The sequence below is a fragment of the Pristis pectinata genome, chromosome 2, assembly GCF_009764475.1.
Source record: "Pristis pectinata isolate sPriPec2 chromosome 2, sPriPec2.1.pri, whole genome shotgun sequence".
Lineage (NCBI taxonomy): Eukaryota > Metazoa > Chordata > Chondrichthyes > Rhinopristiformes > Pristidae > Pristis > Pristis pectinata.
The window spans coordinates 141,970,071-141,993,256 of NC_067406.1; the positions used below are offsets into that span (position 1 = coordinate 141,970,071).

The window sequence follows — 23,186 nt, forward strand, 5'->3', positions numbered from 1 at the left end:
GGCCATTACAGAGACTTGGCTGTCACAAGGGTAGGAATGGCTGCTGGATATTCCGGGGTTTAGGGACAGGACAGAGGTGAAAGAGGTGGGGGAGAGGCTTTGCTGATCAGGGACAGTCTCAGCTGCAGAAAGGGAGGATGTCCTGGAGGTATCGTCCACTGAGTCAGTGTGGGTGGAAGTCAGAAACAGGAAGGGAGCGATCACTCTATTGGGAGTACTCTACAGACCCCTCCAAAAGCAGCAGAGATGCTGAGGAACAGATCAGGAGGCAGACTTTGGAGAGGTGCAAAAATAACAGTGTTGTTGACATGGGTGATGTCAACTTCCCTAATATTGATCGGCACCTCCTTAGTGTAAAGAGGATAGATGGGGCAGAGTTTGTTCGGTGTGTACAGGAAGGATTCCTGACACAGTATGTGGACAGGCCGACTAGAGGAGAGGGCATACTGGACCTGGTACTGGGCACTGAGCCTGATCAGGTTTCAGATCTCTTGGTGGGAGAGCATTTTGGAGACAGTGACCATAACTCCTTGACCTTTACCATAGCCTTGGAGAGGGATAGGAGCAGATGATATGGGAAAGTATTTAATTGGGGGAGGGGGAATTATGATGCTACCTGGCAGGAACTTGGGAGCTTAAATTGGGAACAAATGTTCTTGGGGAAGTGCACAACAGAAATGTGGAGGATGTTTAGGGAGTACTTGCATGGCGTTCTGGATAAGTTTGTCCCATTGAGGCAGGGTAAGGATGGTAGAGTGAAGGAACCGTGGTTGACAAGAAACATAGAATATCTTGTCAAGAGGAAGAAAGAAGCTTCCCTAAGGTGTAGAAAGCGAGGATCAGACAGAGCTCTGGAGAGTTACAAGGTTGCCAGGAGGGAGCTTAAGAATGGACTTTGGAGAGCTAGAAGGCGGCAAGAGAAGGCCTTGGCAAGTAGGATTAAGGAAAACCCCAAGCCGTTCTACACGTATGTGGATGACTAGAGTGAGGGTAGGACCGATCAGAGATAAAAGAGGAAACGTGCCTGGAGTCGGAAGAGGTTGGGGAGGTCCTTAATGAATACTTTGCTTTAGTATTCACCAGTGAGAGAGACCTTGACGTTTGTGAGGATGGCATACGACAGGCTGATATGCTGGGGCAGGTCGACGTGAGGAAAGAGGGTGTGCTGGAACTTTTGAAAAACATTAGGATAGATAAGTCACTGGGGCCGGATGGGGTATATCCAAGGTTATTATGGGAAGCCAGGGAAGAGATTGCTGCGCCTTTGGAAATGACCTCACTGACCACAGGAGTATTGCCAGATGATTGGAGGGTGGCAAATGTTATTCCTTTGTTTAAGAAGGGGAGTAGGGATAACCCTGGGAATTACAGACCAGTGAGTCTTACTTCAGTGGTGGGCAAATTACTGGAGAAGATTCTTAGATACAGGATTTATGGGCATTTGGAGAAGCATAGGCTGATTAGGGACAGTCAGCATGGCTTTGTGAGGGGCAGGTCGTGCCTCACGAGCCTGATTGAATTCTTTGAGGATGTGACAAAGCACATTGATGAAGGTAGAGCAGTGGATGTGGTGTACATGGATTTTAGTAAGGCATTTAATAAGGTTCCTCATGGAAGGCTTATTCAGAAAGTCAGAAGGCATGGGATCCAGGGAAACTTGGCTGTGTGGATTCAGAATTGGATTGCCCATAGAAGGTGGTTGTAGATAGAGCATATTCTGCCTGGAGGTCAGTGACCATTGGTGTTCTGCAGGGATCTGTTCTAGGACCCCTGATTTTTATAAATGATTTGGATGAGGATGTGGAAGGGTGGGTTAGTAAGTTTTCAGATGACACGAAGGTTGGTGGTGTTGTGGATAGTATAGAAGGTTGCTGTAGGTTACAACAGGACATTGATAAGATGCAGAACTGGGCTGAGAAGAGGCAGATGGCGTTCAACCCGGATAAGTGTGAAGTGATACACTTTGGAAGATCGAATTTGAAGGCAGAATACAAGGTTAATGGCAGGATTCTTAGCAGTTGTGGAGGAACAGAGGGATCTTGGGGTCCACGTCCATAGATCCCTCAAGGTTGCCGCACAGGTTGATAGGGTTGTTAAGAAGGCGTATGGTGTGCTGGCCTTCATTAGTTGGGGGATTGAGTTCAAGAGCCACAAGGTAATGTTGCAGCTCTATAAAACTCTGGTTAGACCACATGGAGTATTATGTTCAGTTCTGGTCACCTCATTATAGGAAGGATGTGGAAGCTTTAGAGAGGGTGCAGAGGAGATTTACCAGGATGCTGCCTGGATTGGAGAGCATGTCTTATGAGGATAGGTTGAGTGAGCTGGGGCTTTTCTCCTTGGAGAGAAGGAGGATGAGAGGTGACTTGATAGAGGTGTACAAGATGATAAGAGGCATAGATCAAGAGGACAGTCAGAGACTTTATCCCAGGGCAAAAATGGCTAACACGAGGGGGCATAATTTTAAGGTGATTGGAGGAAGGTATAAGGGGGATGTCAGGGGTAAGTTTTTTACACAGAGAGTGGTGGGTGCGTGGAACGCACTGCCGGCAGATGTTGTGGGGACAGATACATTAGGGACATTTAAGAGACTCTTAGATGGACACATGAATTTCAGAGAAATGGAGGGCTGTGTGGGAGGGAATTTGTTAAGTAGATCTTAGAGCAGGATAAATTGTCGGCACAACATTGTGGGCCGAAGGGCCTGTACTATGTTGTAATGTTCTATGTTCTATGTTCTAACAGCAGGACAGAAGCTGTCTTGAGCCTGGTGGTACATGCTTTCAGTCTTTTGTATCTTCTGCCTGACCGGAGAGGGGAGAAGAGAGAGTGGCTGGGCTGTGAATGGTGGAGCCACAAAGACAGCAATGATCAAGACATAAGTCGCTAATAAACATAAGTTTCAATAGTGTTTCGGACAGCAGTTGCTCGTTAACTTGCTTTCCATCTTCCCTACAGAAATCTTCAGGAGCTTCTCAATTATGAAGGTGATGACATTGAGGATGCATTCGCCTTAGATTTCACAGTAGGTCGCACTTGCTTTTTTAAAAATCTTGTACCGATTGTTTTTTCCCTCTAACCAGAGCTGAGGTCCTGTCACAGAAGCACCAGCTCAATCAGTGTTCAGCTGCCGTCGATATTAATGCCGGCGTCTCATTCTGCCCCGGCGGAGACATGGAAGCAACTGTACAATGTTCCAGAATCCCAGCCACGCCCTTCCCATGTCCATGGTTGGGGCCAATTGCATTGTCAACCCTTGGAATATCCTTACAACCCTAATTACACAAGTTCCTGTCCCCAACCACCCAACTACAGACGGCCTTTTGTTCACATTAAAATGTTCTATTAGTAATCAATAGAAGTGTTGAAAGGAATTTCAGAAAATGCACCAATATTTCTCCCGGGTTTTGCTTGCTGTGTCCAGAGGTTAATCTTTAATTCCTGTGGACTTCAGAGGAACCCTGGAGTGTTGGCCACTGGAGACAGGCACTGCTTCTGGATGCCTTACCTGTCAGTGCCCTGACTCACTGTACATGGGTTGAACCTTCATCCAGTGGCCGTCTGTCCTGTTTGCCTCAGCTACAGTCGATTTTATGAATTTTCACACAGGGCAGTACAGCAGTGTAGCACGTAGAGCCGCTTCCTCACAGCTCCAGTGATCCCGGTTCAATCCCGACCTTTGCTGCTGTCTGTGCGTGGAGTTCACATATTCTCCCTGTGACCACATGGGTTTCCCTCCAGTGCTCCGGTTTCCTCCCACATCCCAAAGACGTGCAGGTTGACAGCTTAATTGGTTATTGTAAATTACCTCTTTGGAGAATCTTGATGGGATCGACGGGCATCTGAGAGAGAATAGATTATAGGGGAATGGGATTAAGGGAGAGCCAGCATACATTTAATGGACTGAGTGACCTCCTATGTGATAAAATATGTAACATAGCGGGGTCTAGTTTATGTCTCTATGCCCACTAATGTAGGCTACAACAATCTCCATATATTAATGCTTTTACGTAAGAATGCACTGTTTTATAATAAGGTTGGCTAGGCCATTAATAGATCCAGAGAGAGACAGGAGACTGCAGATACTGGAATCTGAAGTAACACACAAAACACTGGAGGAACTCAGTGGGTCAGGCAGCACCTGTGGAGGGAAATGGACACCAGTGGCTCTGTGAAAATATGAAGTCAAAGTCAAAGTTGGGTTTATTGTCATCTGCACAAGTCCATGTGTGCACAGGTGCAATGAAACACTTACTTGCAGCAGCATCACAGGCACATAGCATCAGATAAGCAGCATTCACAAGAAAAACATAAATTAAACATTAATTGTACACAATCTTTACAAGAAAGAACAGAATTGGAAGGAAAAAACAAAGTACATTGAAATGCAAAGTTATCAAAGTGGTCACAGTGTTGCTATACTGAGGTAGTGATTAGGGTTGTGCCGGATGGTTCAAGAACCAAATGATTGAAGGGAAGTAGCTGTTCCTGAACCTGGTGGTGTGGGACTTCAGGCTTCTGTACCTCCTGCCCGATGGGAGCTGTGAGAAGACGGCACGGCCCAGATGGTGGGGATCTTTGATGATGGATGTTGCCTTCTTGAGGCAGCTCCTCCTGTAGACACTACCAATGGTGGGGAGAGATGTTCTGTGATGTATTGAGCTGAGTCCACTACTCTCTGCAGCTTCTTACATTCCTGCGCATTCGAATTGCCGTACTAGACCGTGATGCAACCAGTCAGGATACTTTCAACAGCACATGATACAGATTTATTAAGCATTCGATTAATTAAATTGCTTGCTGTCATTTCCAAAACAAAGAAACAAAATATCTGTGAGCAGTTTCTCCTTTCTTACATTGAATTTGTCCTTTAGGTAGGGATGGAGATAGCTGATGGATTGATAATCGAGGTTGAACTCATTCCTGATGGTAAAAACATTCCGGTACAAAACCACAACAGGTAATCCCTTCCTTTGCTATAAATAACAAAGGCTTACATTTGTATGACACCTCAGGACATTTAAGAGACTTGAGCACAAAATATTGGCTGAATCTCCAGTGCAGGACTGAGGCTGCTCTGCGCTGTAGGAGGCTCTCCCTTCCGGATCACACACTAAACCAAGAGCCTGTTTGGACTCTTAAGGAGTAGCGTCTCTGGTATCCTGGCAACAATGACTCCTGGAACGCACTGGTAGGGGTGGTGGTAGAGGCTGATATAATAGGGACACTTAAAAGACTCTTAGATAGATTCTTAGTAAGAAAAATGGAGGATTATGCCTGTGTAGGAGGGAAGGATTACAGTGATCGAGGAGTAGGTTTACTGTATATAGGTTGGCTCAACATCGTGGGCTGAAGGGCCCATACTGTGCTGTACTGTTAGAACATATAGAATGTAGAACAGTACAGCACAGTACAGGCCCTTCAGCCCACGATGTTGTGCTGACCTATATGAACACCTACTCCCTGATCAATCTAACCCTTCCCTCCTATACAGCCCATAACCCTCCATTACATCCAGGCGCCTATCTAAGAGCCTTTTAAACGTCCCTATTGTATCAGCCTCTACCACCACCCCCGGCAGTGCCTTCCAGGCACCCACTATTCTGCATAAAATAAAAACCTACCTCTGACATCTCCCCTAAACTTTCCTCCACTCACCATAAACTGACGTCTTCTGATATTGGCCATTGCCCCCCTGGGGAAAAGTCTCTGACTGTCCACTCTATCTATGCCTCTCATAATCTTATACACCTCTATTAAGTCCCCTCTCATCCTGCGTCACTCCAATGAGAAAAGCCCTAGCTCACTCAACCTATCCTCATAAGACATGTTCTCTAATCCAGGCAGAATCCTGGTAAATCTCCTCTGCACCCTCTCTAAAGCTTTCAAATCCTTCCTATAATCAGGTGACCAGAACTGAACACAATACTCCAAGTGTGGTCTAACCAGAGTTCTACAGAGCTGCAACATTACCTCGTGGCTTTTGAACTCAATCTCCCGACTAATGAAGGCCAGCACACCATACACCTTCTTAACAACCCTATCAACTTGCATGGCAACTTTGAGGGATCTATGGACTTGGACCCCAATGTCCCTCTGTTCCTCCACACCACTAAAAATCCTGCCATTAACCATGTACTCTGCCTTCAAGTTCGTTCTTCCAAAGTGTATCCATTCACACTTTTCCGGACTGAATTCCATCTGCCACTTCTCCGCCCAACTCTGCATGTTCTATGCTCTATGTAATGACTCCTCAATTCACATAAAAATATTGTCCTGTTATCACATTGCTGTTTACTGTGGGAGCTTGCTGTGTCCAAAATGGCAGTGGTGTTCCATGACTGCACTCTGGGTCACCCTTAGATTGTGAAAAGCATAATGGTAGAAAAATGTGTTCAGAAAATGGAAGGAAAACACCAAACTTTTTTAATATCTTTCTGATTTTACTTACAAATTTTGAATAAGAGGAGGAGGCCACTTGGGCCCTCAAGCCCACCCCATCATTCAATATGATCATGTCTGATCCTTGCTGGCCTCAGCTCCTCTTCTATGCCAGTTCCCCATAACCCTCAACTCTTCAGTCTTTCAAATATTTATCTATTTATCAGATTAAATATATCTAATGATCTGACCTCCACTACTCTCGGGAGGAGAGAATTCCAGAGATTCACTGCCCCCAAGAGAAGAAATTTCTATGCACCTAGTTCCTGGAAACTCTGGGATAATCCCAAAGAGTTGGAGTGTGCTGGAATCCAATTTCCTAAAGACAAAGGTGTTATCAATATGAAGGGGGGGGAGGAGGTCTTCCCTGAATTCACCTCTGGATTTATTAGTTCAAGTTCAAGTTTATTGTCATAGTCATACATACCCTGGGTATAAATGCCATAAAAATTAGGGTTTTTGCAGCAGCAGCACAGTACATTACAGACGTAGAGTCATAGAGCAATACAGCACGGATACAGGCCCTTTGGCCCAACCAGTTCATGCCGACCACGGTGCCCACCCAGCTAGTCCCAATTTCCTGCGTTCAGCCCATATCCCTCCAAGCCCCGCCTCTCCATGTAAATATCCATATGTTTCTTAAATGACACTATTGTACTATAGAATATATAGAAAGTAGAGGCTATACCTTTTTTATTCATAGTCTGCTCTGTGTTTAAGATGGCTGCTGATCTCCTTAAGATGGCCACTGGGCCTCCTTCTTCTTCAGCTCGAGCGCGGGAAGCTCTTAGTGCGGGAAACATATAGCTAATTAAAGAAATAGTTAGCCCATTCCTAGGGAGACACTTTTGATTTATTGTAGCTCATTAAACAGATGGTTATCCCATTCCTAGGAAGACACTGTTGATCTATTGTGTAGCTAATGGTTGTTATGGCTAGTGCAACTAATGATTTTGTAGCAGTTCTGTAGCTGATAGTTTTCATAACTGATAAGTCAGGTGCAAGCGAGTCTTAGAACTCATAAGTAATAGAAACACATCATGATGTTTTATAACTGTTAGCCTTGTAGTGAATAAGCCTAGTATTGTTTTATAACTGATAGTTCTGTAGCCTAGTACCAGTACTCCCAATGCCCATAAATAATTGGGGCACTCTGTGATTGAGTCCGGAAATGACTGTGGTGAAAGACAAATGATTGTGAGCCAGGAGACAACTGTGAAAGGAGGCAAATGGTGAAGGATGAAACTGTGAAGATAAGAGAGAACATGATGGATTGTAACAATGGAATTGAGCTAAGAAAAAAGGTATAAAAAAAGGCCCGCGAGCTTTGCTCGGGGGCAGTCAGAGAGACCAGTAATCAGAGGGTGACTGGTAATTGACCGTCTGGCTGTCACAACTTTTTTTTGCAAATAAAAGTTTAACTTCTTGAGGAATCTTCTGCTTCTCCTGGTCATCTATTTATTGCGGGTAACCATGACGGTACCTGCCTCACCCACTTCCTCTGGCAGCTCGTTCCATACACTCACCACCCTCTGCGTGAAAAAGTTGTCCCTCAGGTCCCTTTTAAATCTTTCCCCTCTCACCCTAAACCTATGCCACCTAGTTTTGGACTCCCCTACCCTGGGGAAAAGACTGTTACCGTCCACCTTATCTATGCCTCTCGTAATGTTAAACACTTCTGTAAGGTCGCCCCTCATTCTCCTATGTTCCGAGCAACATGGCAAACATAAATTAATATAAACTTAAATTAACATAAATTATATGTAAGTTACACAACAAAATAAACAAAATAAGCATAACAGCATTAGTGCAAGTTGAGAAAAAAAAAGAAACATAGTGCTGGGTAGGGTTAGGTAATTAGTCACTATCTTATATTTATGGTCCCTGATTCTGCACTTGCCACTCACAGCCGTTGTAACTTCCAGCTTAATTGGTCTCTCACGTGCATTTTTCTCTCTCAGGAAGCTATTCGTTGACAAATATGTGGACTATGTGTTTAACACATCAGTGGAGAAACATTTTCAAGCCTTTTCCAAGGGATTTCGCAGTGTTGTTCCAATGCCGGTTGTAGATTTGTTCCTCCCCAGTGAATTGATGGCTGTTCTCCATGGGAACACAGAGTACGACTGGACCCAGCTGGAGGAGGTGAGCCATGACGTTTCTGCATCCTTTTGGATTTAACCATTGCAAGGGTCTGCTCATATTGTATAGGTAAATTGGTTTATTATTGTCACATGTACCAAGGTACAGTGAAAAACTTTGTTTTGCATGCCATCTATATGGATCATTTCATCACGTCAGTGCACTGAGGTAGTACAAGGGAAAACAATAACAGAATGCAGAATAAAGTGTTACAGTCACAGAGAAAGTGCAGTGCAGGCAGACAATAAGGTGCAAGATCATAACGAGGTAGATTGTGAGGTCAAGAGTCCATCTTATCGTACTAGGAGACCATTCAATAGTCTTATAACAGCAGGATAGAAGCTGTCCTTGAGCCTGGTGGTACGTGCTTTCAGGCTTTTGTATCTTCTGCCCGATGGGAGGGGGGAGAAGAGAGAATGTCCGGGGTGGGTGGGGTCTTTGATTATGTTGGCTGCTGTACCGAGGCAGCGAGAAGTGTAGACAGAGTCCATGGAGGGGAGGCTGGTTTCCGTGATGTGCTGAGCTGTGGACTCTTAAAAATTGCTAACATGACACTGAAAAAATACTATGATTGGGCAGAGTCAACATGAATTTATGCCTGACAAATCATATTTTGAGGTTGTAGCTTGCAGAATAGATATGGGTGAGGCAGCTGATGTGAGGTGTTTAGATTTCAGAAGGCAGTAAATTATGTGCCACAATTGAAGTTACTAAAAAATGCAGAGGGCACAGTGTTGGGGTTAATATACAAGCATGGATCGAGGTTCAGTTTACAGACAGAAACCAGAGAGTAGGAGTAAAAGGAGACACAAGAGACTGCAGATGCTGGAAATCCAGAGCAATGTGCAAAGGAGTTGGAGGAACTCAGTGGGTCAGGCAGCATTTGTTGGGAGGCTGTGACCTGTGTAGTACTTCAAGGATCAGTGCTGGGGTCCCAGCTTTACACAATCTATCTCAATGATTTAATTCAGTTTAATGTATCCAAGATGACAATGAGACAAAACTAGGTGGCAGTGTGGACTGCTAGGAGAATGCAGAGAGAATTCAAGAGGATGTAGAACATTTAAGTGAATGGGCAAGATAATGACAGATGGAATATAACGTAAAAAAAATGTGAGGTTATCCATTGAGGTAAAAAAATAAAAAGAATCAGAATCAGGTTTATTATCACTGATTTAGATGACATGAAATTTCTTGTTCTGTGGCAGCAATGCAGTACAAAGACATAAAGTTAATATAAGTTACAAAATAAATAAATAGTGCAAAAGAAAAGGAATAACGAGGTAGTGTTCATGGGTTCATGGACCGTTCAGAAATCTGATGGCGGAGGGGAAGAAGCTGTTCCTGAAATATTGAGTGTGGGTCTTCAGGCTCCTGTACCTCCTTCCTGATGGTAGTAACGAGAAGAGGGCATGTCCCGGATGGTGAGGGTCCTTTGTGCTGAATGCCGCCTTCTTGAGGCATCGCCTTTTGAAGATGTCCTCGATGGTGGGGAGGGTTGTGCCTGTGATGGAGCTGGCTGAGTCTACAACCCTCTGCAGCCTCTTGTGACCCTGCACATTGGAGCCTCCATACCAGGCGGTGATGCAGCCAGTCAGAATGCTCCCCACTGTACATCTGCAGAAATACCGAATCACCTCAAACTCTTAACAAAGTAGAGCTGCTGGCGTGCCTTCTTCGTGATTGCATCAATGTGTTAGGTCCAGGATAGATCATCCGGGATGTTGACACCCAGGAACTTGAAGTCAGAGTATTTTTAAAATGGTGAAAGATTGAAAATCTCCACTGTTTGGAAGGAAACCAAAAAAACTGCAGATGCTGGAAATCTGAACAAAAACACAAAATGCAAGAAACACTCAGCCAGTCAGCCAGCATCTGGGGAGAGATGATTTGAAAACAACAGTGGGGATAAGACCATAAGACATAGGAGCAGAATTAGGCCATTCGGCCTATCTAGTCTGCTCTGCCATTTGATCATGGCTCATTTATTTTTCCCTCTCAACCCCATTCTCCTGCCTTCCCCCCATAATCTTTGATGCCCTTACTAATCAAGAACCTATCAACCTCTGCTTTAAATATACCCAATGATTTGGCCTCCATAGCCATCTGTGGCAAGGAATTCCACAGATTCACCACTCTCTGGCTGAAGAAATTCCTCCTCATCTCTGTTCTAAAGGGACATCCTTCTATTCTGAGGCTGTGCCCTCTGGTCCTAGGCTCTCCCACTACTGGAAACATCCTCTCCACGTCCACTCTATCCAGGCCTTTCAATATTCAGTAGGTTTCAATGAGATCCCCCCTCATTCTTCTAAACTCCAGTGAATACAGGCCCAGGGCTATCAAATGCTCCTCATACATTAACCCTTTCATTCCCAGGATCATTCTCGTAAACCTCCTCTGGACCCTCTCCAATGCCAGCACATCCTTCCTTAGATATGGGGCCCAAAACTGCTCACAATACCCCAAATGTGGTCTGGCCAATATAAAGCCTCAGCATTACATCCTTGCTTTTATATTCTAGTCCTCTCGAAATGAATGCTAACATTGCATTTACCTTCCACTCCAAGATGTATTGCTCCAAGTATGTAAGGCCCCGGTGAGACCACATCTGGAATATTGTCAACAGTGGTACAGCAAGTAGAGCTGCTGCCTCTCAATGCCAGAGACCTGGGTTCAATCCTGGCCTTGGGGGCTGTCTGTGTGGTGTTTGCACGTTCTCCCTGTGGCTGTTTGGGTTTCCCCCGGGTGTTCCAGTTTCCTCCCACATCTCAAAGACGTGGAAGGTTGATAGGTTAATTGGCCGTTATAAATTGTGGGTGAGGGGTAGAATCTGGGAGGAGTTGATGGGAATGTGAGAAAAATTAAAAATGGGATTAATGTAGAATTACTGTAGATGGATGGTTGGTGGTCAGTATGGACTCAGTGGGATGAAGGGCCTCTTTCCGTGCTGTATCTCTCTCTGGGTCTATGGATCTACGACGTCTGATCTCCCAACCTAAGGAAGGATAAACCAGTAATGGACTGATTGCAGTGAAGTTTCACCAGACCAATTCTTGGGATGGTGGCTTTGTGATGAGAGGAGAGATTAACTAAACTGACAGTTTGTCCTCTACAGTTTCGAAGAATAAGAGGTAATCTCACTGCAAGCTAAAAAAGTTCTTGTAGGATTTGACGGGATAAATGTTGAGTTGAGGTATTCCCTGGCTCAGGAGTCTAGAACAGGGGTCAGAGTCCCAGAATAAAAGGTCAGACATTCAGGAGAAAGACGAGAGTGTTTCTTCACCCAGAGGGTGAATGTTTGGAACTCTTGACCCAGCGGGGCTGTGGGGCTCAGTCACTGGCAGTGGTTGATATTAATAAAGTTAAAGGGTTGCAGGAAAGTGGCACTGAGGTAAAAGACCAGCAGAACAGGCGTGAGGGGCCGAGTGGCCTACTTCACTCATCTTTGTTGTGATGCGGTGGTGACACTTTTGAAACAACCTTGAACCTGTTGGCCTGGAAGCTGGCCAAGCACCGGGGGAGGTGCAGGGATGAGAGGAGGGGAAGAGAAGGTTAGACATTGGTGAGGAGGGGGCATTGGACCTAAAGATCAGGGTCACAATGGCTTTTGGGGTTAGGTGGGGAACAGGACAGTGGTGAGTGGGGGAGACAGGACCCAGGGGAAGCTGGGGGAGAGAGGTGTGGGTCGTTGTGGGGGCGGGGATGAGGTGGGGGTTGGGGTGAGGTGGGGGTTGAGGTTAAAGCGGGTGTGGTTCAATGTGGGGGTGGGTCATTGTGGGTAGCGGTGGGGGTAGGGGTGATGCGGGGTGAGGGTTGAGGTGGGGGTGTGTCGATGTGGGGGGTGTTGATCTGGGGGTGGATCCATGTGGGCGAGATGTGGGGGTGAGGTCTGGGGATGAGGCGGGGGTGACATGGGGGCAGGTGATTTGGGGGTTGGATTTGAGATGGGGGTGGGTCTTGATGTGTGAGTGGGTCATTGTGGGCGTCGGGTGAGGTGGAGATGGGTGATGTGGGGGGTTGGGTTTGAGATGGGGGTGGGTCTCGATGTGTGGGTGGGTCGTTGTGGGTGTCAGGGTGAGGTGGAGGTGGGGAGGTGGGTGATGTGGGGGGTGGGAGTGATGTGGTGGGTTGGGTTTGAGATGGGGCATGTATCTCGATGTTGGCGGGTGGTCTCAGTGTGAGGAGGGGTAGGTGTCTGCAGCAAGACCCAAGTGTTGACCCCCGTGGCGATGGACTGGGTGAGGCATCGTCCCCAGAAACAACATCACTGTCTCTATGGAAACCGGCTTTTGCATGAGTGGGTTGCATCATCGAAGGGGAATTTTGATTGGAGGTCCAAGCATGCGTGGGAACCACAAGACACCACTGCATGTGTCTGGACACCTCTGGTGTTAGAAACAATTTGACTGGATCCACAAATGTGCTGATCGAATCAAGGTCCTGATAAATCCCAGCAGGCAGCATGAGCAACATCTGGTGAGAGAGAATTCCCAGGCTGTTTGCGTGCTCACGGTTTTCCCTGTACCCTCCGACAGAACGCAAGGTACGGGGTAGGATACACGAAGACAGATGAAGCCATTGTCAGTTTCTGGCAGATGTTTCATGAGCTGACGCTGGAAGAGAAGAAGCATTTTCTTGGTGAGTGCTCTCGCTGTTTACAGAGGGTTTCACGGGCCAGTGGTTAGGGGTGAAAGTGGAGATGGGGGAGTGTTTGACCAACTTCCATTGGTCAGTGAATGGGGGTGCACTGCTTGTTTTTATGAACTTTACCTCATCCTCCATCCAACCCATTTGCCACCCATCCCCAGTCACTGACAGCATCAGTAAGTATCTAGATGAGTACATGAATTGTCTAGGCACATGGGACAAGTGCTGGAAAATGGGATTAATATGGATGGGTGCCCACTGGTCAGCATGGATGTGGTGGACCGAATGGCCTGTTTCTATGCTGTATGACTATGAATCATTCTGGTGAACCTTCACTGCTCTCTGTCCATAACAAGTATATCTTCCTTAGATGGGGTACCAGACCTGAACACAGGTGCAGTCTCACCAGTGCCCAGTACACTGGCAATACAACATCTGCACTCTTGTACGCAAATCCCCTCGCCAATAAAGGCCAAAAAATGTGTGCAGCAGAGTGGCGCATCCGGGAGAGCTGCTGCCTCACAGCTCCAGAGACCCGGGTTCAAACCTTACCACGGGTGCTGTCTGTGTGGAGTTTGCATGTTCTCCCTGTGACCGCGTTTGTTTCTTCCGGATGCTCCGGTTTCCTCCCGCATCCCAAAGACATGCAGAGCGGGAGGTTAATTGACCGCTGTAAATTACTCCTGGTGTGTTAGGTGAGGGGTAGAATCTGGGGGAGTTGATGGGAATGTGGGGAGAATAGACCGGGATCAGTGTAGGGTTGGTGTAAATGGTTGGTTGATGGTCAGTGCGGATTTGGTGTCAAAGGACCTGTTCCATGCTGTACCTCTCTGCAACTCTGTAACTCGGCCTTCTTAACAGCTTACTGTACCTGGATGTTAACTTTCATTGACTTGTGTACAAGGACACCTGGGTCCCTCTGAACACCAACACCTTTCATTTTCTTACCGTGTAAAAACACACTTTGCCTTTCTGTTTTTTTTTACATATTTCTTCATTATATTCCAACTGCCACGTCCTTGCCCATTCACACAACCTTCTCTATCCCCCGAGGTCTCTCTGCATCCTCCTCACAATCCACACAATTGTCAGCTTTATATAATCAGCAGACTTCATTACACCTGATCCCTTCATCTCAATCATTGAGGTCATCATAGAATCGTAGAGTTATATAGCACGGAAACAGGCCCTTTGGCCCAACTCATCCCTGCTGACCAAGATGCCTTCCTGAACTCACTCCATTTGCCTGCATTTTGGCCCATATCCCTCCAAACCTATCCATGGACCTGTCCAAATGTCTTTTAAACATTGTAACTGTACCCACCTCTACCACTTCCTCTGGCAGCTCGTTCCACATACCCACCACCCTCTGCGTGAAAAACTTGCCCCTCAGATCCCCTTTAAATTTTTCCCCCCTCACCTTAAACCTGTGCCCCCTAGTTTTAGACTCCCCTACCCTGGAAAAAAAACAGTGACCATCCACCTTGTCGATGCCCCCCATGATTTTATAAATGCCTATAAGGTCACCAATCAGCCTCCTTCGCTCCAGGGAAAACAGTTCCAACTTATCCGATCTCTCCTGATAAGTCAAGCCTTCCAGTCCCGGCAACATCCTTGTGAAACTTTTCTGCACCCTCTCCAGTGTAATCACGTCCTTCCTATAGTGTGGCAACCAGAACTGCACACAATATTCCAGGTGCAGTCTCACCAACATCCTATACAGCTGTAATATGATGTCCCAACTCTTGACTCAATGCCCCTTCTGAGGAAGGAAAGCATGGCATACACTTTCTAGGGCTTTCTCTTTGGAGAGAAGGAGAATGAGAGGTGACCTGATAGGGGTGTACAAGATGATAAGAGACGTAGATCGAGTGGACAGTCAGAGACTTTTTACCAGGTGACAATGGCTAACACGAGGGGACATAATTTTAAAGTGATTGGAGGAAGGTATAAGGGGGATGTCAGGGGTAAGTTTTTTTACACAGAGAGTGGTGGGTGCGTGGAACGCACTGCCGGCAGAGGTTGTGGGGGCAGATACATTAGGGACATTTAAGAAACTCTTAGGTAGACACATGAATGATAGAAAAATGGAGGCTATGTGAGAGGGAAGGGTTATATAGATCTTAGAGCAGGATAAAATATCGGCACAATGTTGTGGGCCGAAGGGCCTGTACTGTGCTGTAATCTTGTATATTCTTAACCACGCTGTTTACCTGTGTCACCACTTCCAGGTAACCATGTATCTGTACCCCAGGGTCTCTCTGTTCTTCAACACCAGTGCCCTGTCATTCAGTGCGTATGTCTTGCCCTGGTTTAACTTCCATAAATGCATCACTTTGCACTTGTCTGAGTTAAATTCCACCCTACCATTCCTTTGTCCACTTTCCAGTTGATTTTGGTTCCATTGTAACCTTAGACAACCTTCTTCACTGTTCTCCACACCAATTTTGGTGCCATCCACAAACTTACTAAATCATGTCAGCCACATTCTCATTCAAATCGTTCATGTATGTGACAAGCTACAGAGGACCCAGCACCGATCTCTGCACCACTGGTCACAGGTCTCCAATTGGAGAAACAACCCTCCAGAACCCCACTATGTAGATTGTGAACAGTTGCCCCTGTTGTACCTCACTAGTCACAACCTCCCAATCCGAAAATCACCACTCTGCTTTCTGTCCATTAACCAGGCCTCGTTCCATGACGGTATATTAGCCCTCATCCCATGTGGTCAAGTTCTCTTTAATAATCTTTTGTGTGCCTTCTTAGTGGAGGACAAATGCAACACTCCCATTTTCTCCCCTTTATCCATACCGCTACGTACAATGTCAAAAACCACTTCCTTAATAATAGACTCTAGCATTTTCCTACTATTGATGTCAGGCTAACATGTCTGTAGTTCCCCATTTCCTGTAAATACTTTTGTTAACCATGGGATTACAAGTACTTTGTTCCAATCTGTGGGAATGTTACTAGAATCCATGAAGTTCTGGAAGATAGCAACAGAGTGTTCCCATAAACACCTCTGTCAAAATAGGAATCTCAAAACAAGGGGTCGGCCATTCAGGACAGAGATGGGAAGAACTTTCTTCAGCCAGAGGCCAGTGAATCTTTGGACTTCCTGATCCAAGAGGACTGAGGCTTGGACACTGGGTACATTCAAAAAGAAATTGATAGCTTTTTGGATATAAGAAAATCAAGGGATTTGGGGTTAGTGTGGATAATTAGACAAATAAAAGATCAGCCATGATCTTACTGAGTGACGGAATAAGAATTAGGGGCCATAACAATAATTCCTCTATTGTTATGACACAGGAGGCCATTCAGCCCATTGAGGCTGTGCTGGTCACAGTTTGGTCCCATTACCCCACTAATTTCCCTGTAATCTATTTTCTTCATGTTCCAGATTCCACCACTCACCCACACACTAGGAGTAATCTGCAGAAGCCAATTAACCTACCAACCAGCACCTCCTTGGGATGTGGGGTAAACCCACATGGTCACGGAGAGAACGTGCAAACTCCACACTGACGGCGCCCAAGGTCAGGACTGAACCTGGGTTGCTGGAGCTGTGAGGAAGCAGCTTTACTCTTCTGTGGATATATTGGCTGTTTGTCCCATCAATTTCTCCAGTTTACTATTATGTAATGATTTCTCTGAATCGGCTGTTCTATACTGTTTACATGTGGGTGTCTGTATTTTATTTGTGACATAAAATACATGTTTAATTTCTTTGCCATCTCCTTTTTCTTCAAGGTAATTTGTCCTGTCTCAGTTTGTAAGGGACCCAGGTTAAATTTTGCCTATCCTTCCCTTTTTACATATCTTTAGAAGTTTTTACGCTCTCAGACTAACTTTCTCACTGACCCCTTTTCCCACCACTGTACTGTGACCTTCCAAGCCCATTTATGTCAAACACTACCTAAACTCCCTATAAGCAACTGGAGTCAGAGAGTCTGTCCAGATGGAGGCTCTCAACCCGAAACGTCAACTGCCCATCTCCCTCCGTCAATGCTGCCTGACCCACTGATTTCCTCCAGCATTTTGTGTGTTGCTCCAGGTTCCAGCATCTGCCGTCTCTTGTGTCTCCAACAAAGAAACAGTCCCTCTGGACCACCATGTCCGCATCCAGTACCTGTGTATACTAATCCCATTGACCAGCACTTGTTCCATAGTGACATTGCCTTGATGATTTAAGTGCTCATCTAGATATCCCTTAAATGTTGTGAGAGTACCTGCCTCTACCACCTACCCAGGCAGTCTGTTCCAAATTCCAACCATCCTCCGGGTAAAAATATTGGTATTGGTTTATTATTGTCACATGTACCAGGATACAGTGAAAAGCTTTTGTTTGCATGTCATCCAGACAGATCATTCCGTAGAGAAGTACATCGAGGTAGTAAAAAGAATAACAGAATGCAGAATATAGTATTACAAGGGAAGTTCAGTGCAGATAAACAGCTAAAGTGCAAGGGCCACAATGAGGTAGATTGGGAGATCAAGAGTTCATCTTTAGCGTATGAGAGGTGAGCTCAAAGGCTGATGATAGTGTTATAGAAGCTCTTTCTCAGATCTCCTCCATACCTTTTACCCTCTTACTCTAACCCAATGCTTTCTAGTTATTGACACCTCTGTGATGGGTAAAAGTATCCTACAATCAATCACATCTGTGCCCCTCATAATCTTGTATGAGGTTCCCCCCTTCTCCACTCCAAAGAAATCAAACCCCTATCCAGGCTCTCCTCATAACTAAGACACTGCATCCCAGGCAACACCCTGGGGAGTCTCACCTTTCCCTTCTCTCTGACCCTCACCCATTCACACTCTTAACATAACCCATTCATTTGGCAGACACCCACCCCGGCCAACTGCTCCATCTCTCCTGGGGTCTGTCAATCAGCAACCTCATTGATTACCTACATTTATTTACCTCTAACCTCCTTGTCCTGATCTTGCCAGAGCCACTTTGTGTTCATTTGTGACCTGGAGAAGGTTATGGGGATGGGGAGGTGATGGGACTGAACATCAGGTGGAGAATTTTAAAAGGATGGGAGAGAGCAAGCTCGAGGTGCCAGGTGAGTGGGGCAGAGTGTGTTGGGACATGGGGCAGCCAAGCCGTGAACGAGCCGAGGCTTGCAGAGGGGAGAAAGTGGACAGGCCTGGAGAGCATCTGTCTACAGGCGACCACCACATTACAGCCGTTCGGGGCACGGAAACTCGCCCCTACAGAATTCACAAATCACTACCTAAAAGTTTAAGATACAGAATAAAATTTGTTCTCTTGGAATTTATGTGAAAAAAAGTTAATAGTAAACACAAACATTTTTCGAATCACGTCTCTTGACACATGTGCAAATGACACATCTTTGCATTTAGGAAAATCGCAGTTGGGGCCATTTTCTAGGGATGCAACTTCCCTCCGTAACGCAAGGGTCATCTGTACTCAAATCTGGAAGGAACGATCTGTGCTGCAGAGTTCTACTGTTGTATTAGAAGGGGGGGGGGGGGGTGGCGGTAGGACAGAACTGAAATCGCCATGTAGCAGATGATTGGGGAAGCAGGACAAACAGAGAGAAAGGAAGGATATGTCAAAGAAAGGAGGTAGAGAAGGAGTGACCAAGCGGATAGTGAGAAGCACCAGCTGTAGCATGGAGCAGAAGGGCCAAATGGTCTGCTTCACTGTAAAGTTGGCTTCTGGGAATGAAAGCGTTTTGTGAACGTGCAATTCTTACCATATAGAAGCGTTAATATCTGTTCGTTGTTCCTAGCCTTCCTGACAGGTTGTGACAAGGTTCCCTTTGGAGGTATGGGCAATCTCAACATCATCATTAGAGAGGACTGCAGGGCTGATCCAGATATGTACTTCCCCACTGCTCACACCTGCAACTGGATCCTGGACCTTCCCAGGTACAGCAGTGTGGAGATCCTGAGAGAGAGGTTCCTCCGGGCAATTGGATGCTGCAGAACCTTTGGAATCCAATAGCGGCCAAAATCAGATGATATTCTTCAGTTTGTTTCAGAGTGGAAATCGTGTTGTAAATGCTCAGCATGGTGGGAGATGAAGAGTTAAGTGGCCAGAAATTCATCCCCGGTCACCAGCACAAAGCGCACTATTTTGTTATTGTCACTGGCTATCCTCCCTCTCTTTCCAGTCCTGATGAAAGATCTCAGCCCGAAATGTCAACTGTCCATTTTCCTCCACAGATGCTGTCTGACCCGCTGAGTTTCTCCAGCATCTTGTGTGTTGCTCCAGATTTCCAGCACCTGCAGTCTCATGTGACTGTCACGATTTTGTCTAAATCCTGTTTCTTTGGAAGTCAATGGAATGAATTTCAGGGGGGGCAGAGTCAAAGACACTGAGCTGACAATCCACCAGAGATGAACTTGTGGACCAAAAAAAATTTTAAAAATTGCAGATGCTAGAAATCTGAGATAAAAACTGAAGGCACTAGAAACACTCGGCAAGTTGGGCAGCATCTATGGAAAGACAATCAGCGTTAACGTTTTAGGTCGATGATCCTTCATCAGAATTTCTGAGAAAAGGTCTTTTTAATGAAAGGTCTTTGACCTAAAACATTGACTGGTTCTCTCCCCACATACACTACTTGACCTGCTAAGTGTTTCCTGCACTTTCAGTTTTATTTATGGACTTCTAGGCAATTGTTTCTGGTTGACCACCTTTCATCGGAACACACCACAGTTAATCTGCGTGATGCAATGGTAACCTCATCGGTAGTTAAAATAAAGAAGCAACCTTTACAGTTCCTCCATTGGTCATAGAATGCCCACAGATTTCACAGCTAGATATGGTTGAAGTGTGGGAATTGAAGCAGCCAATATATGCAGCTTGATTAGTCTACCTGTGTTTCATATCTGTTCATCCTCCATCGTAGTACAGCCTCTTGTAATATTCTTTATGGTCAACTGGCGACCAATATGCTAACATTTTTGATTTGTTGCGAATGAGTGACAAAGGTAAGTTAATGGTGAAACAAATAGTTGGAATTGGTTAATTGGAATTAGTTTATTATTGTCGTTTGTACCGAGGTACAGTGAAAAACTTGTCTTTCATACCAATCGTACAGATCAATTCATTACATCAGTGCATCGAGGTAGTACAGGGTAAAACAACAACAGAATGCAGAGTAAAGTGTCACAGTTACAGAGAAAGTGCAGTGCAGGCAGACAGTAAGGTTCAAGATCATAACGAGGCAGATTAATAAAATCAGATTTGAAGACAAACCAGTCTTATACTTCTATGTTAGTCAATGTGTTTGTGTGTGTGTGTGTGTATGTACACACGTGCATATGTGTGCAAGTTCAAATTTAAGTTTATTATCGTCATAGGTATACATACCCAGGGTATAAATGCCATGAAAATTAACTTTTTGCAGCATTAGCACAGTACATCACAAGACGAGGACAAACATAAGTTAACATAAACTTAAATTAACATAACATATATATGTGTGCACATGTGTATGTGTGTGTGTGCGCGTATGTGTGTGTGTGTGCGCGCATGTGTGTGTGTGTGTGTGTGTGTGTGTGTGTGTGTGTGTGTGTGTGTGTGTGTGTGTGTGTGTGTGTGTGTATCTGCAGAGTTACCTAGTGGAATTATGTTTATAAAATGTGATGTGTGCTGGAAAGTACAAGAGAATATGGGCTGTGTTTGTTCAATCTCATCAATTCCCTTCTCATATACTCTTTAGGGATGGATTAAACAATGACAAATCTATAATTAAATACTTCAACATAATACATTACCACTGGTGTATTTTTAATTTAGTTGTATTGAATATGTTCAAGGAAATAAAGTGGACTGGAAATTCCATCATGTGATATCCTGTTTTTATGCACAGCACCATTGTACATTCATCTGAGAACTGATCACATGTGTGCACGTATAGCAGGTTTAGTGAATTCTATCAGAGACCTTTGGGCAAAGCTTGATTGGTATTATTGTTGTAATGTTCCAGTGTGAAAATTCCACTGCAAGTGATGTGGGCTGCAGTGCCGGGGGCAGGCACGGTAGTGTAGCAGTTAGCGTAACGCCATTACAGCGCCAGCGACCTGGGGTCAATTCCGGCCGCTGTCTGTAAGGACTTTGTATGTTCTCCCCATGCCTGTGTGGGTTTCCTCCGGGTGCTCCGGTTTCCTCCCACATTCCAAAGACATACGGGTTAGGAAGTTGTGGGCATGCTATGTTGGCGCCGGAAGCGTGGCGACACTTGCGGGCTGTCCCCAGAACACTCTACGCAAAAGACGCATTTCACTGTGTGTTTCGATGTACATCTGACTAATAAAGAAATCTTATCTTATAAGTGGAGGGTACGTGTCTGCTCCAATGTGTCCAGACCTACACCCTGTCAGGGAGTGAAGCAACATCTGGACTCTTCAAAAGTTTGATCCCAACGTTTTGTCAAATCCCAGGTGAGCCCCTTTTCTTTCTCAGTGCTGATCCTGCACCAGGTCCCCAGCTGTGGCAGATGTGAGGTCTGTGTACCCAACCACCAGGCAGGAATGAATCGGTCCCAAATGCCCTGAGAGCTGAAGTGATGGGAGCTCCAGTCCAGGGGGAAGATCAGGCTGTGAAGTTCATGACCAAGCGGTTTCTTGCACGGAAGGACAAGGAGGAGAGCACACAGCACCTCCACCATCACCCACACAGCGTCAGCTTCACACATTTTAAATTGCAAAAGCTCTGGGCCCATTTTACTTTAAGGTTATCAGGCAGTTCTTGTTATGAAGCGTCGTCTGTCCAGATGCCCTGAGGCCCAAGGTCACATTGACTGTGGTGGGAACTGCAACCCTCTTCCCCACCCTGAGACTGGGGCTTGGTTGGAGCTTTCAGGTCCACATGAAGATTTCAGGAGACAGAAGACCAAGGCACTTCCATGGAGATCACCCAGAATCCAAGTATGGAAGAAACAAAGAACAGATGTAGGCTCCTTGGCCCATCAACTGCATGCTATCTCTTTTGAAGAACGAAAACAGAAAAAGGTTGAAACACTCAGCACGCAGGGCAGCATCTGCAGAAAGAAATATAGAGTTGGTGCCTCAGGTCGAAGACCTTCCCACACTTCTGTTTTTGTTTCCAATTTCCAACATCTGGAGGTCGTAGACTTGTACAGCATAGAAGCAGGCCCTTCAGCCCACCAGGTCTATGCTGACCATCATGTCTACCTGTACTAATCCCACTTGCCTGCATTTATTCCATGTCCTTTTTGGCCCTGTTCATTCCAGCACCTGTCCAGCTGCCTCTTAAGTATTATTACTGTTCCTGCCTCCACCTCCTCTTCTGGCAGCTCATTCCAGATACAGACTACTCTGTATGAAAAAATTACCCCTCAGGTCCCCTTTAAACTGCCTCCCTCTCACCTTAAACCTGTGCCCTCTGTTTTAGACACCCCTACCATGGGAAACAGACTCTGGCTGTCTGCATGATCTATGCCTCTCATAATTTTATACACCTCTATCGTGTCATCCCTCAGCCTCCTTCACTCCAGGGAAAACAGACCCAGCCTGTCTGATCTCTCCTGATAACTCGTCATCCAGTCTAAGTTTCTTTTGGTGAACAATCCAGTTAGCCCCAGGCACCTACTTTTGCCCCTTATCCCTGAAGGTTTATAACCTTTGAACTTATTTATCCAATTTCTTTTTGAAGACTGCTGTTGAATCAGGTCATGAATTCCAAATCCTAACAGGATGTTGCAAAAACAAAACTTTCCTCGTGTCCCACCAATCGCCGCCAATCCGTGCCCACTGGTCATTACCCTTCAGCCACTGGAGGTGCTTTATTTACCCCCTCAGGGCTTTGTATGATTTCCACCACCAAAGGATTTCACTTCCCGCCGCCTCGGGAGAGCAGCCATCATAATCAAAGACCCCTCCTGCTGAGTCATTTGCTCTTCTCCCCTCTCCCCTGAGGCAGAAGATACAAGAGCCCGAGAGCACGT

General features: G+C 45.7%; 1 protein-coding gene across 1 annotated transcript in view; it reads left to right on the top strand.

Annotated features, from left to right (window-relative positions):
• The window catches only part of LOC127584371 (probable E3 ubiquitin-protein ligase HERC3), a 74,509-nt gene extending 53,461 nt beyond the window's left edge, over positions 1-21,048 (top strand). Inside the window, exons 19-23 of the mRNA XM_052041100.1 lie at positions 2,959-3,025; positions 4,875-4,960; positions 8,403-8,586; positions 13,119-13,221; positions 18,999-21,048. Coding sequence (XP_051897060.1) covers positions 2,959-3,025; positions 4,875-4,960; positions 8,403-8,586; positions 13,119-13,221; positions 18,999-19,213 — 655 coding nt within the window. The 3' untranslated portion in view covers positions 19,214-21,048. The remainder of the gene's footprint in view (positions 1-2,958; positions 3,026-4,874; positions 4,961-8,402; positions 8,587-13,118; positions 13,222-18,998) is intronic.
• Positions 21,049-23,186: the final 2,138 nt, after the last annotated feature.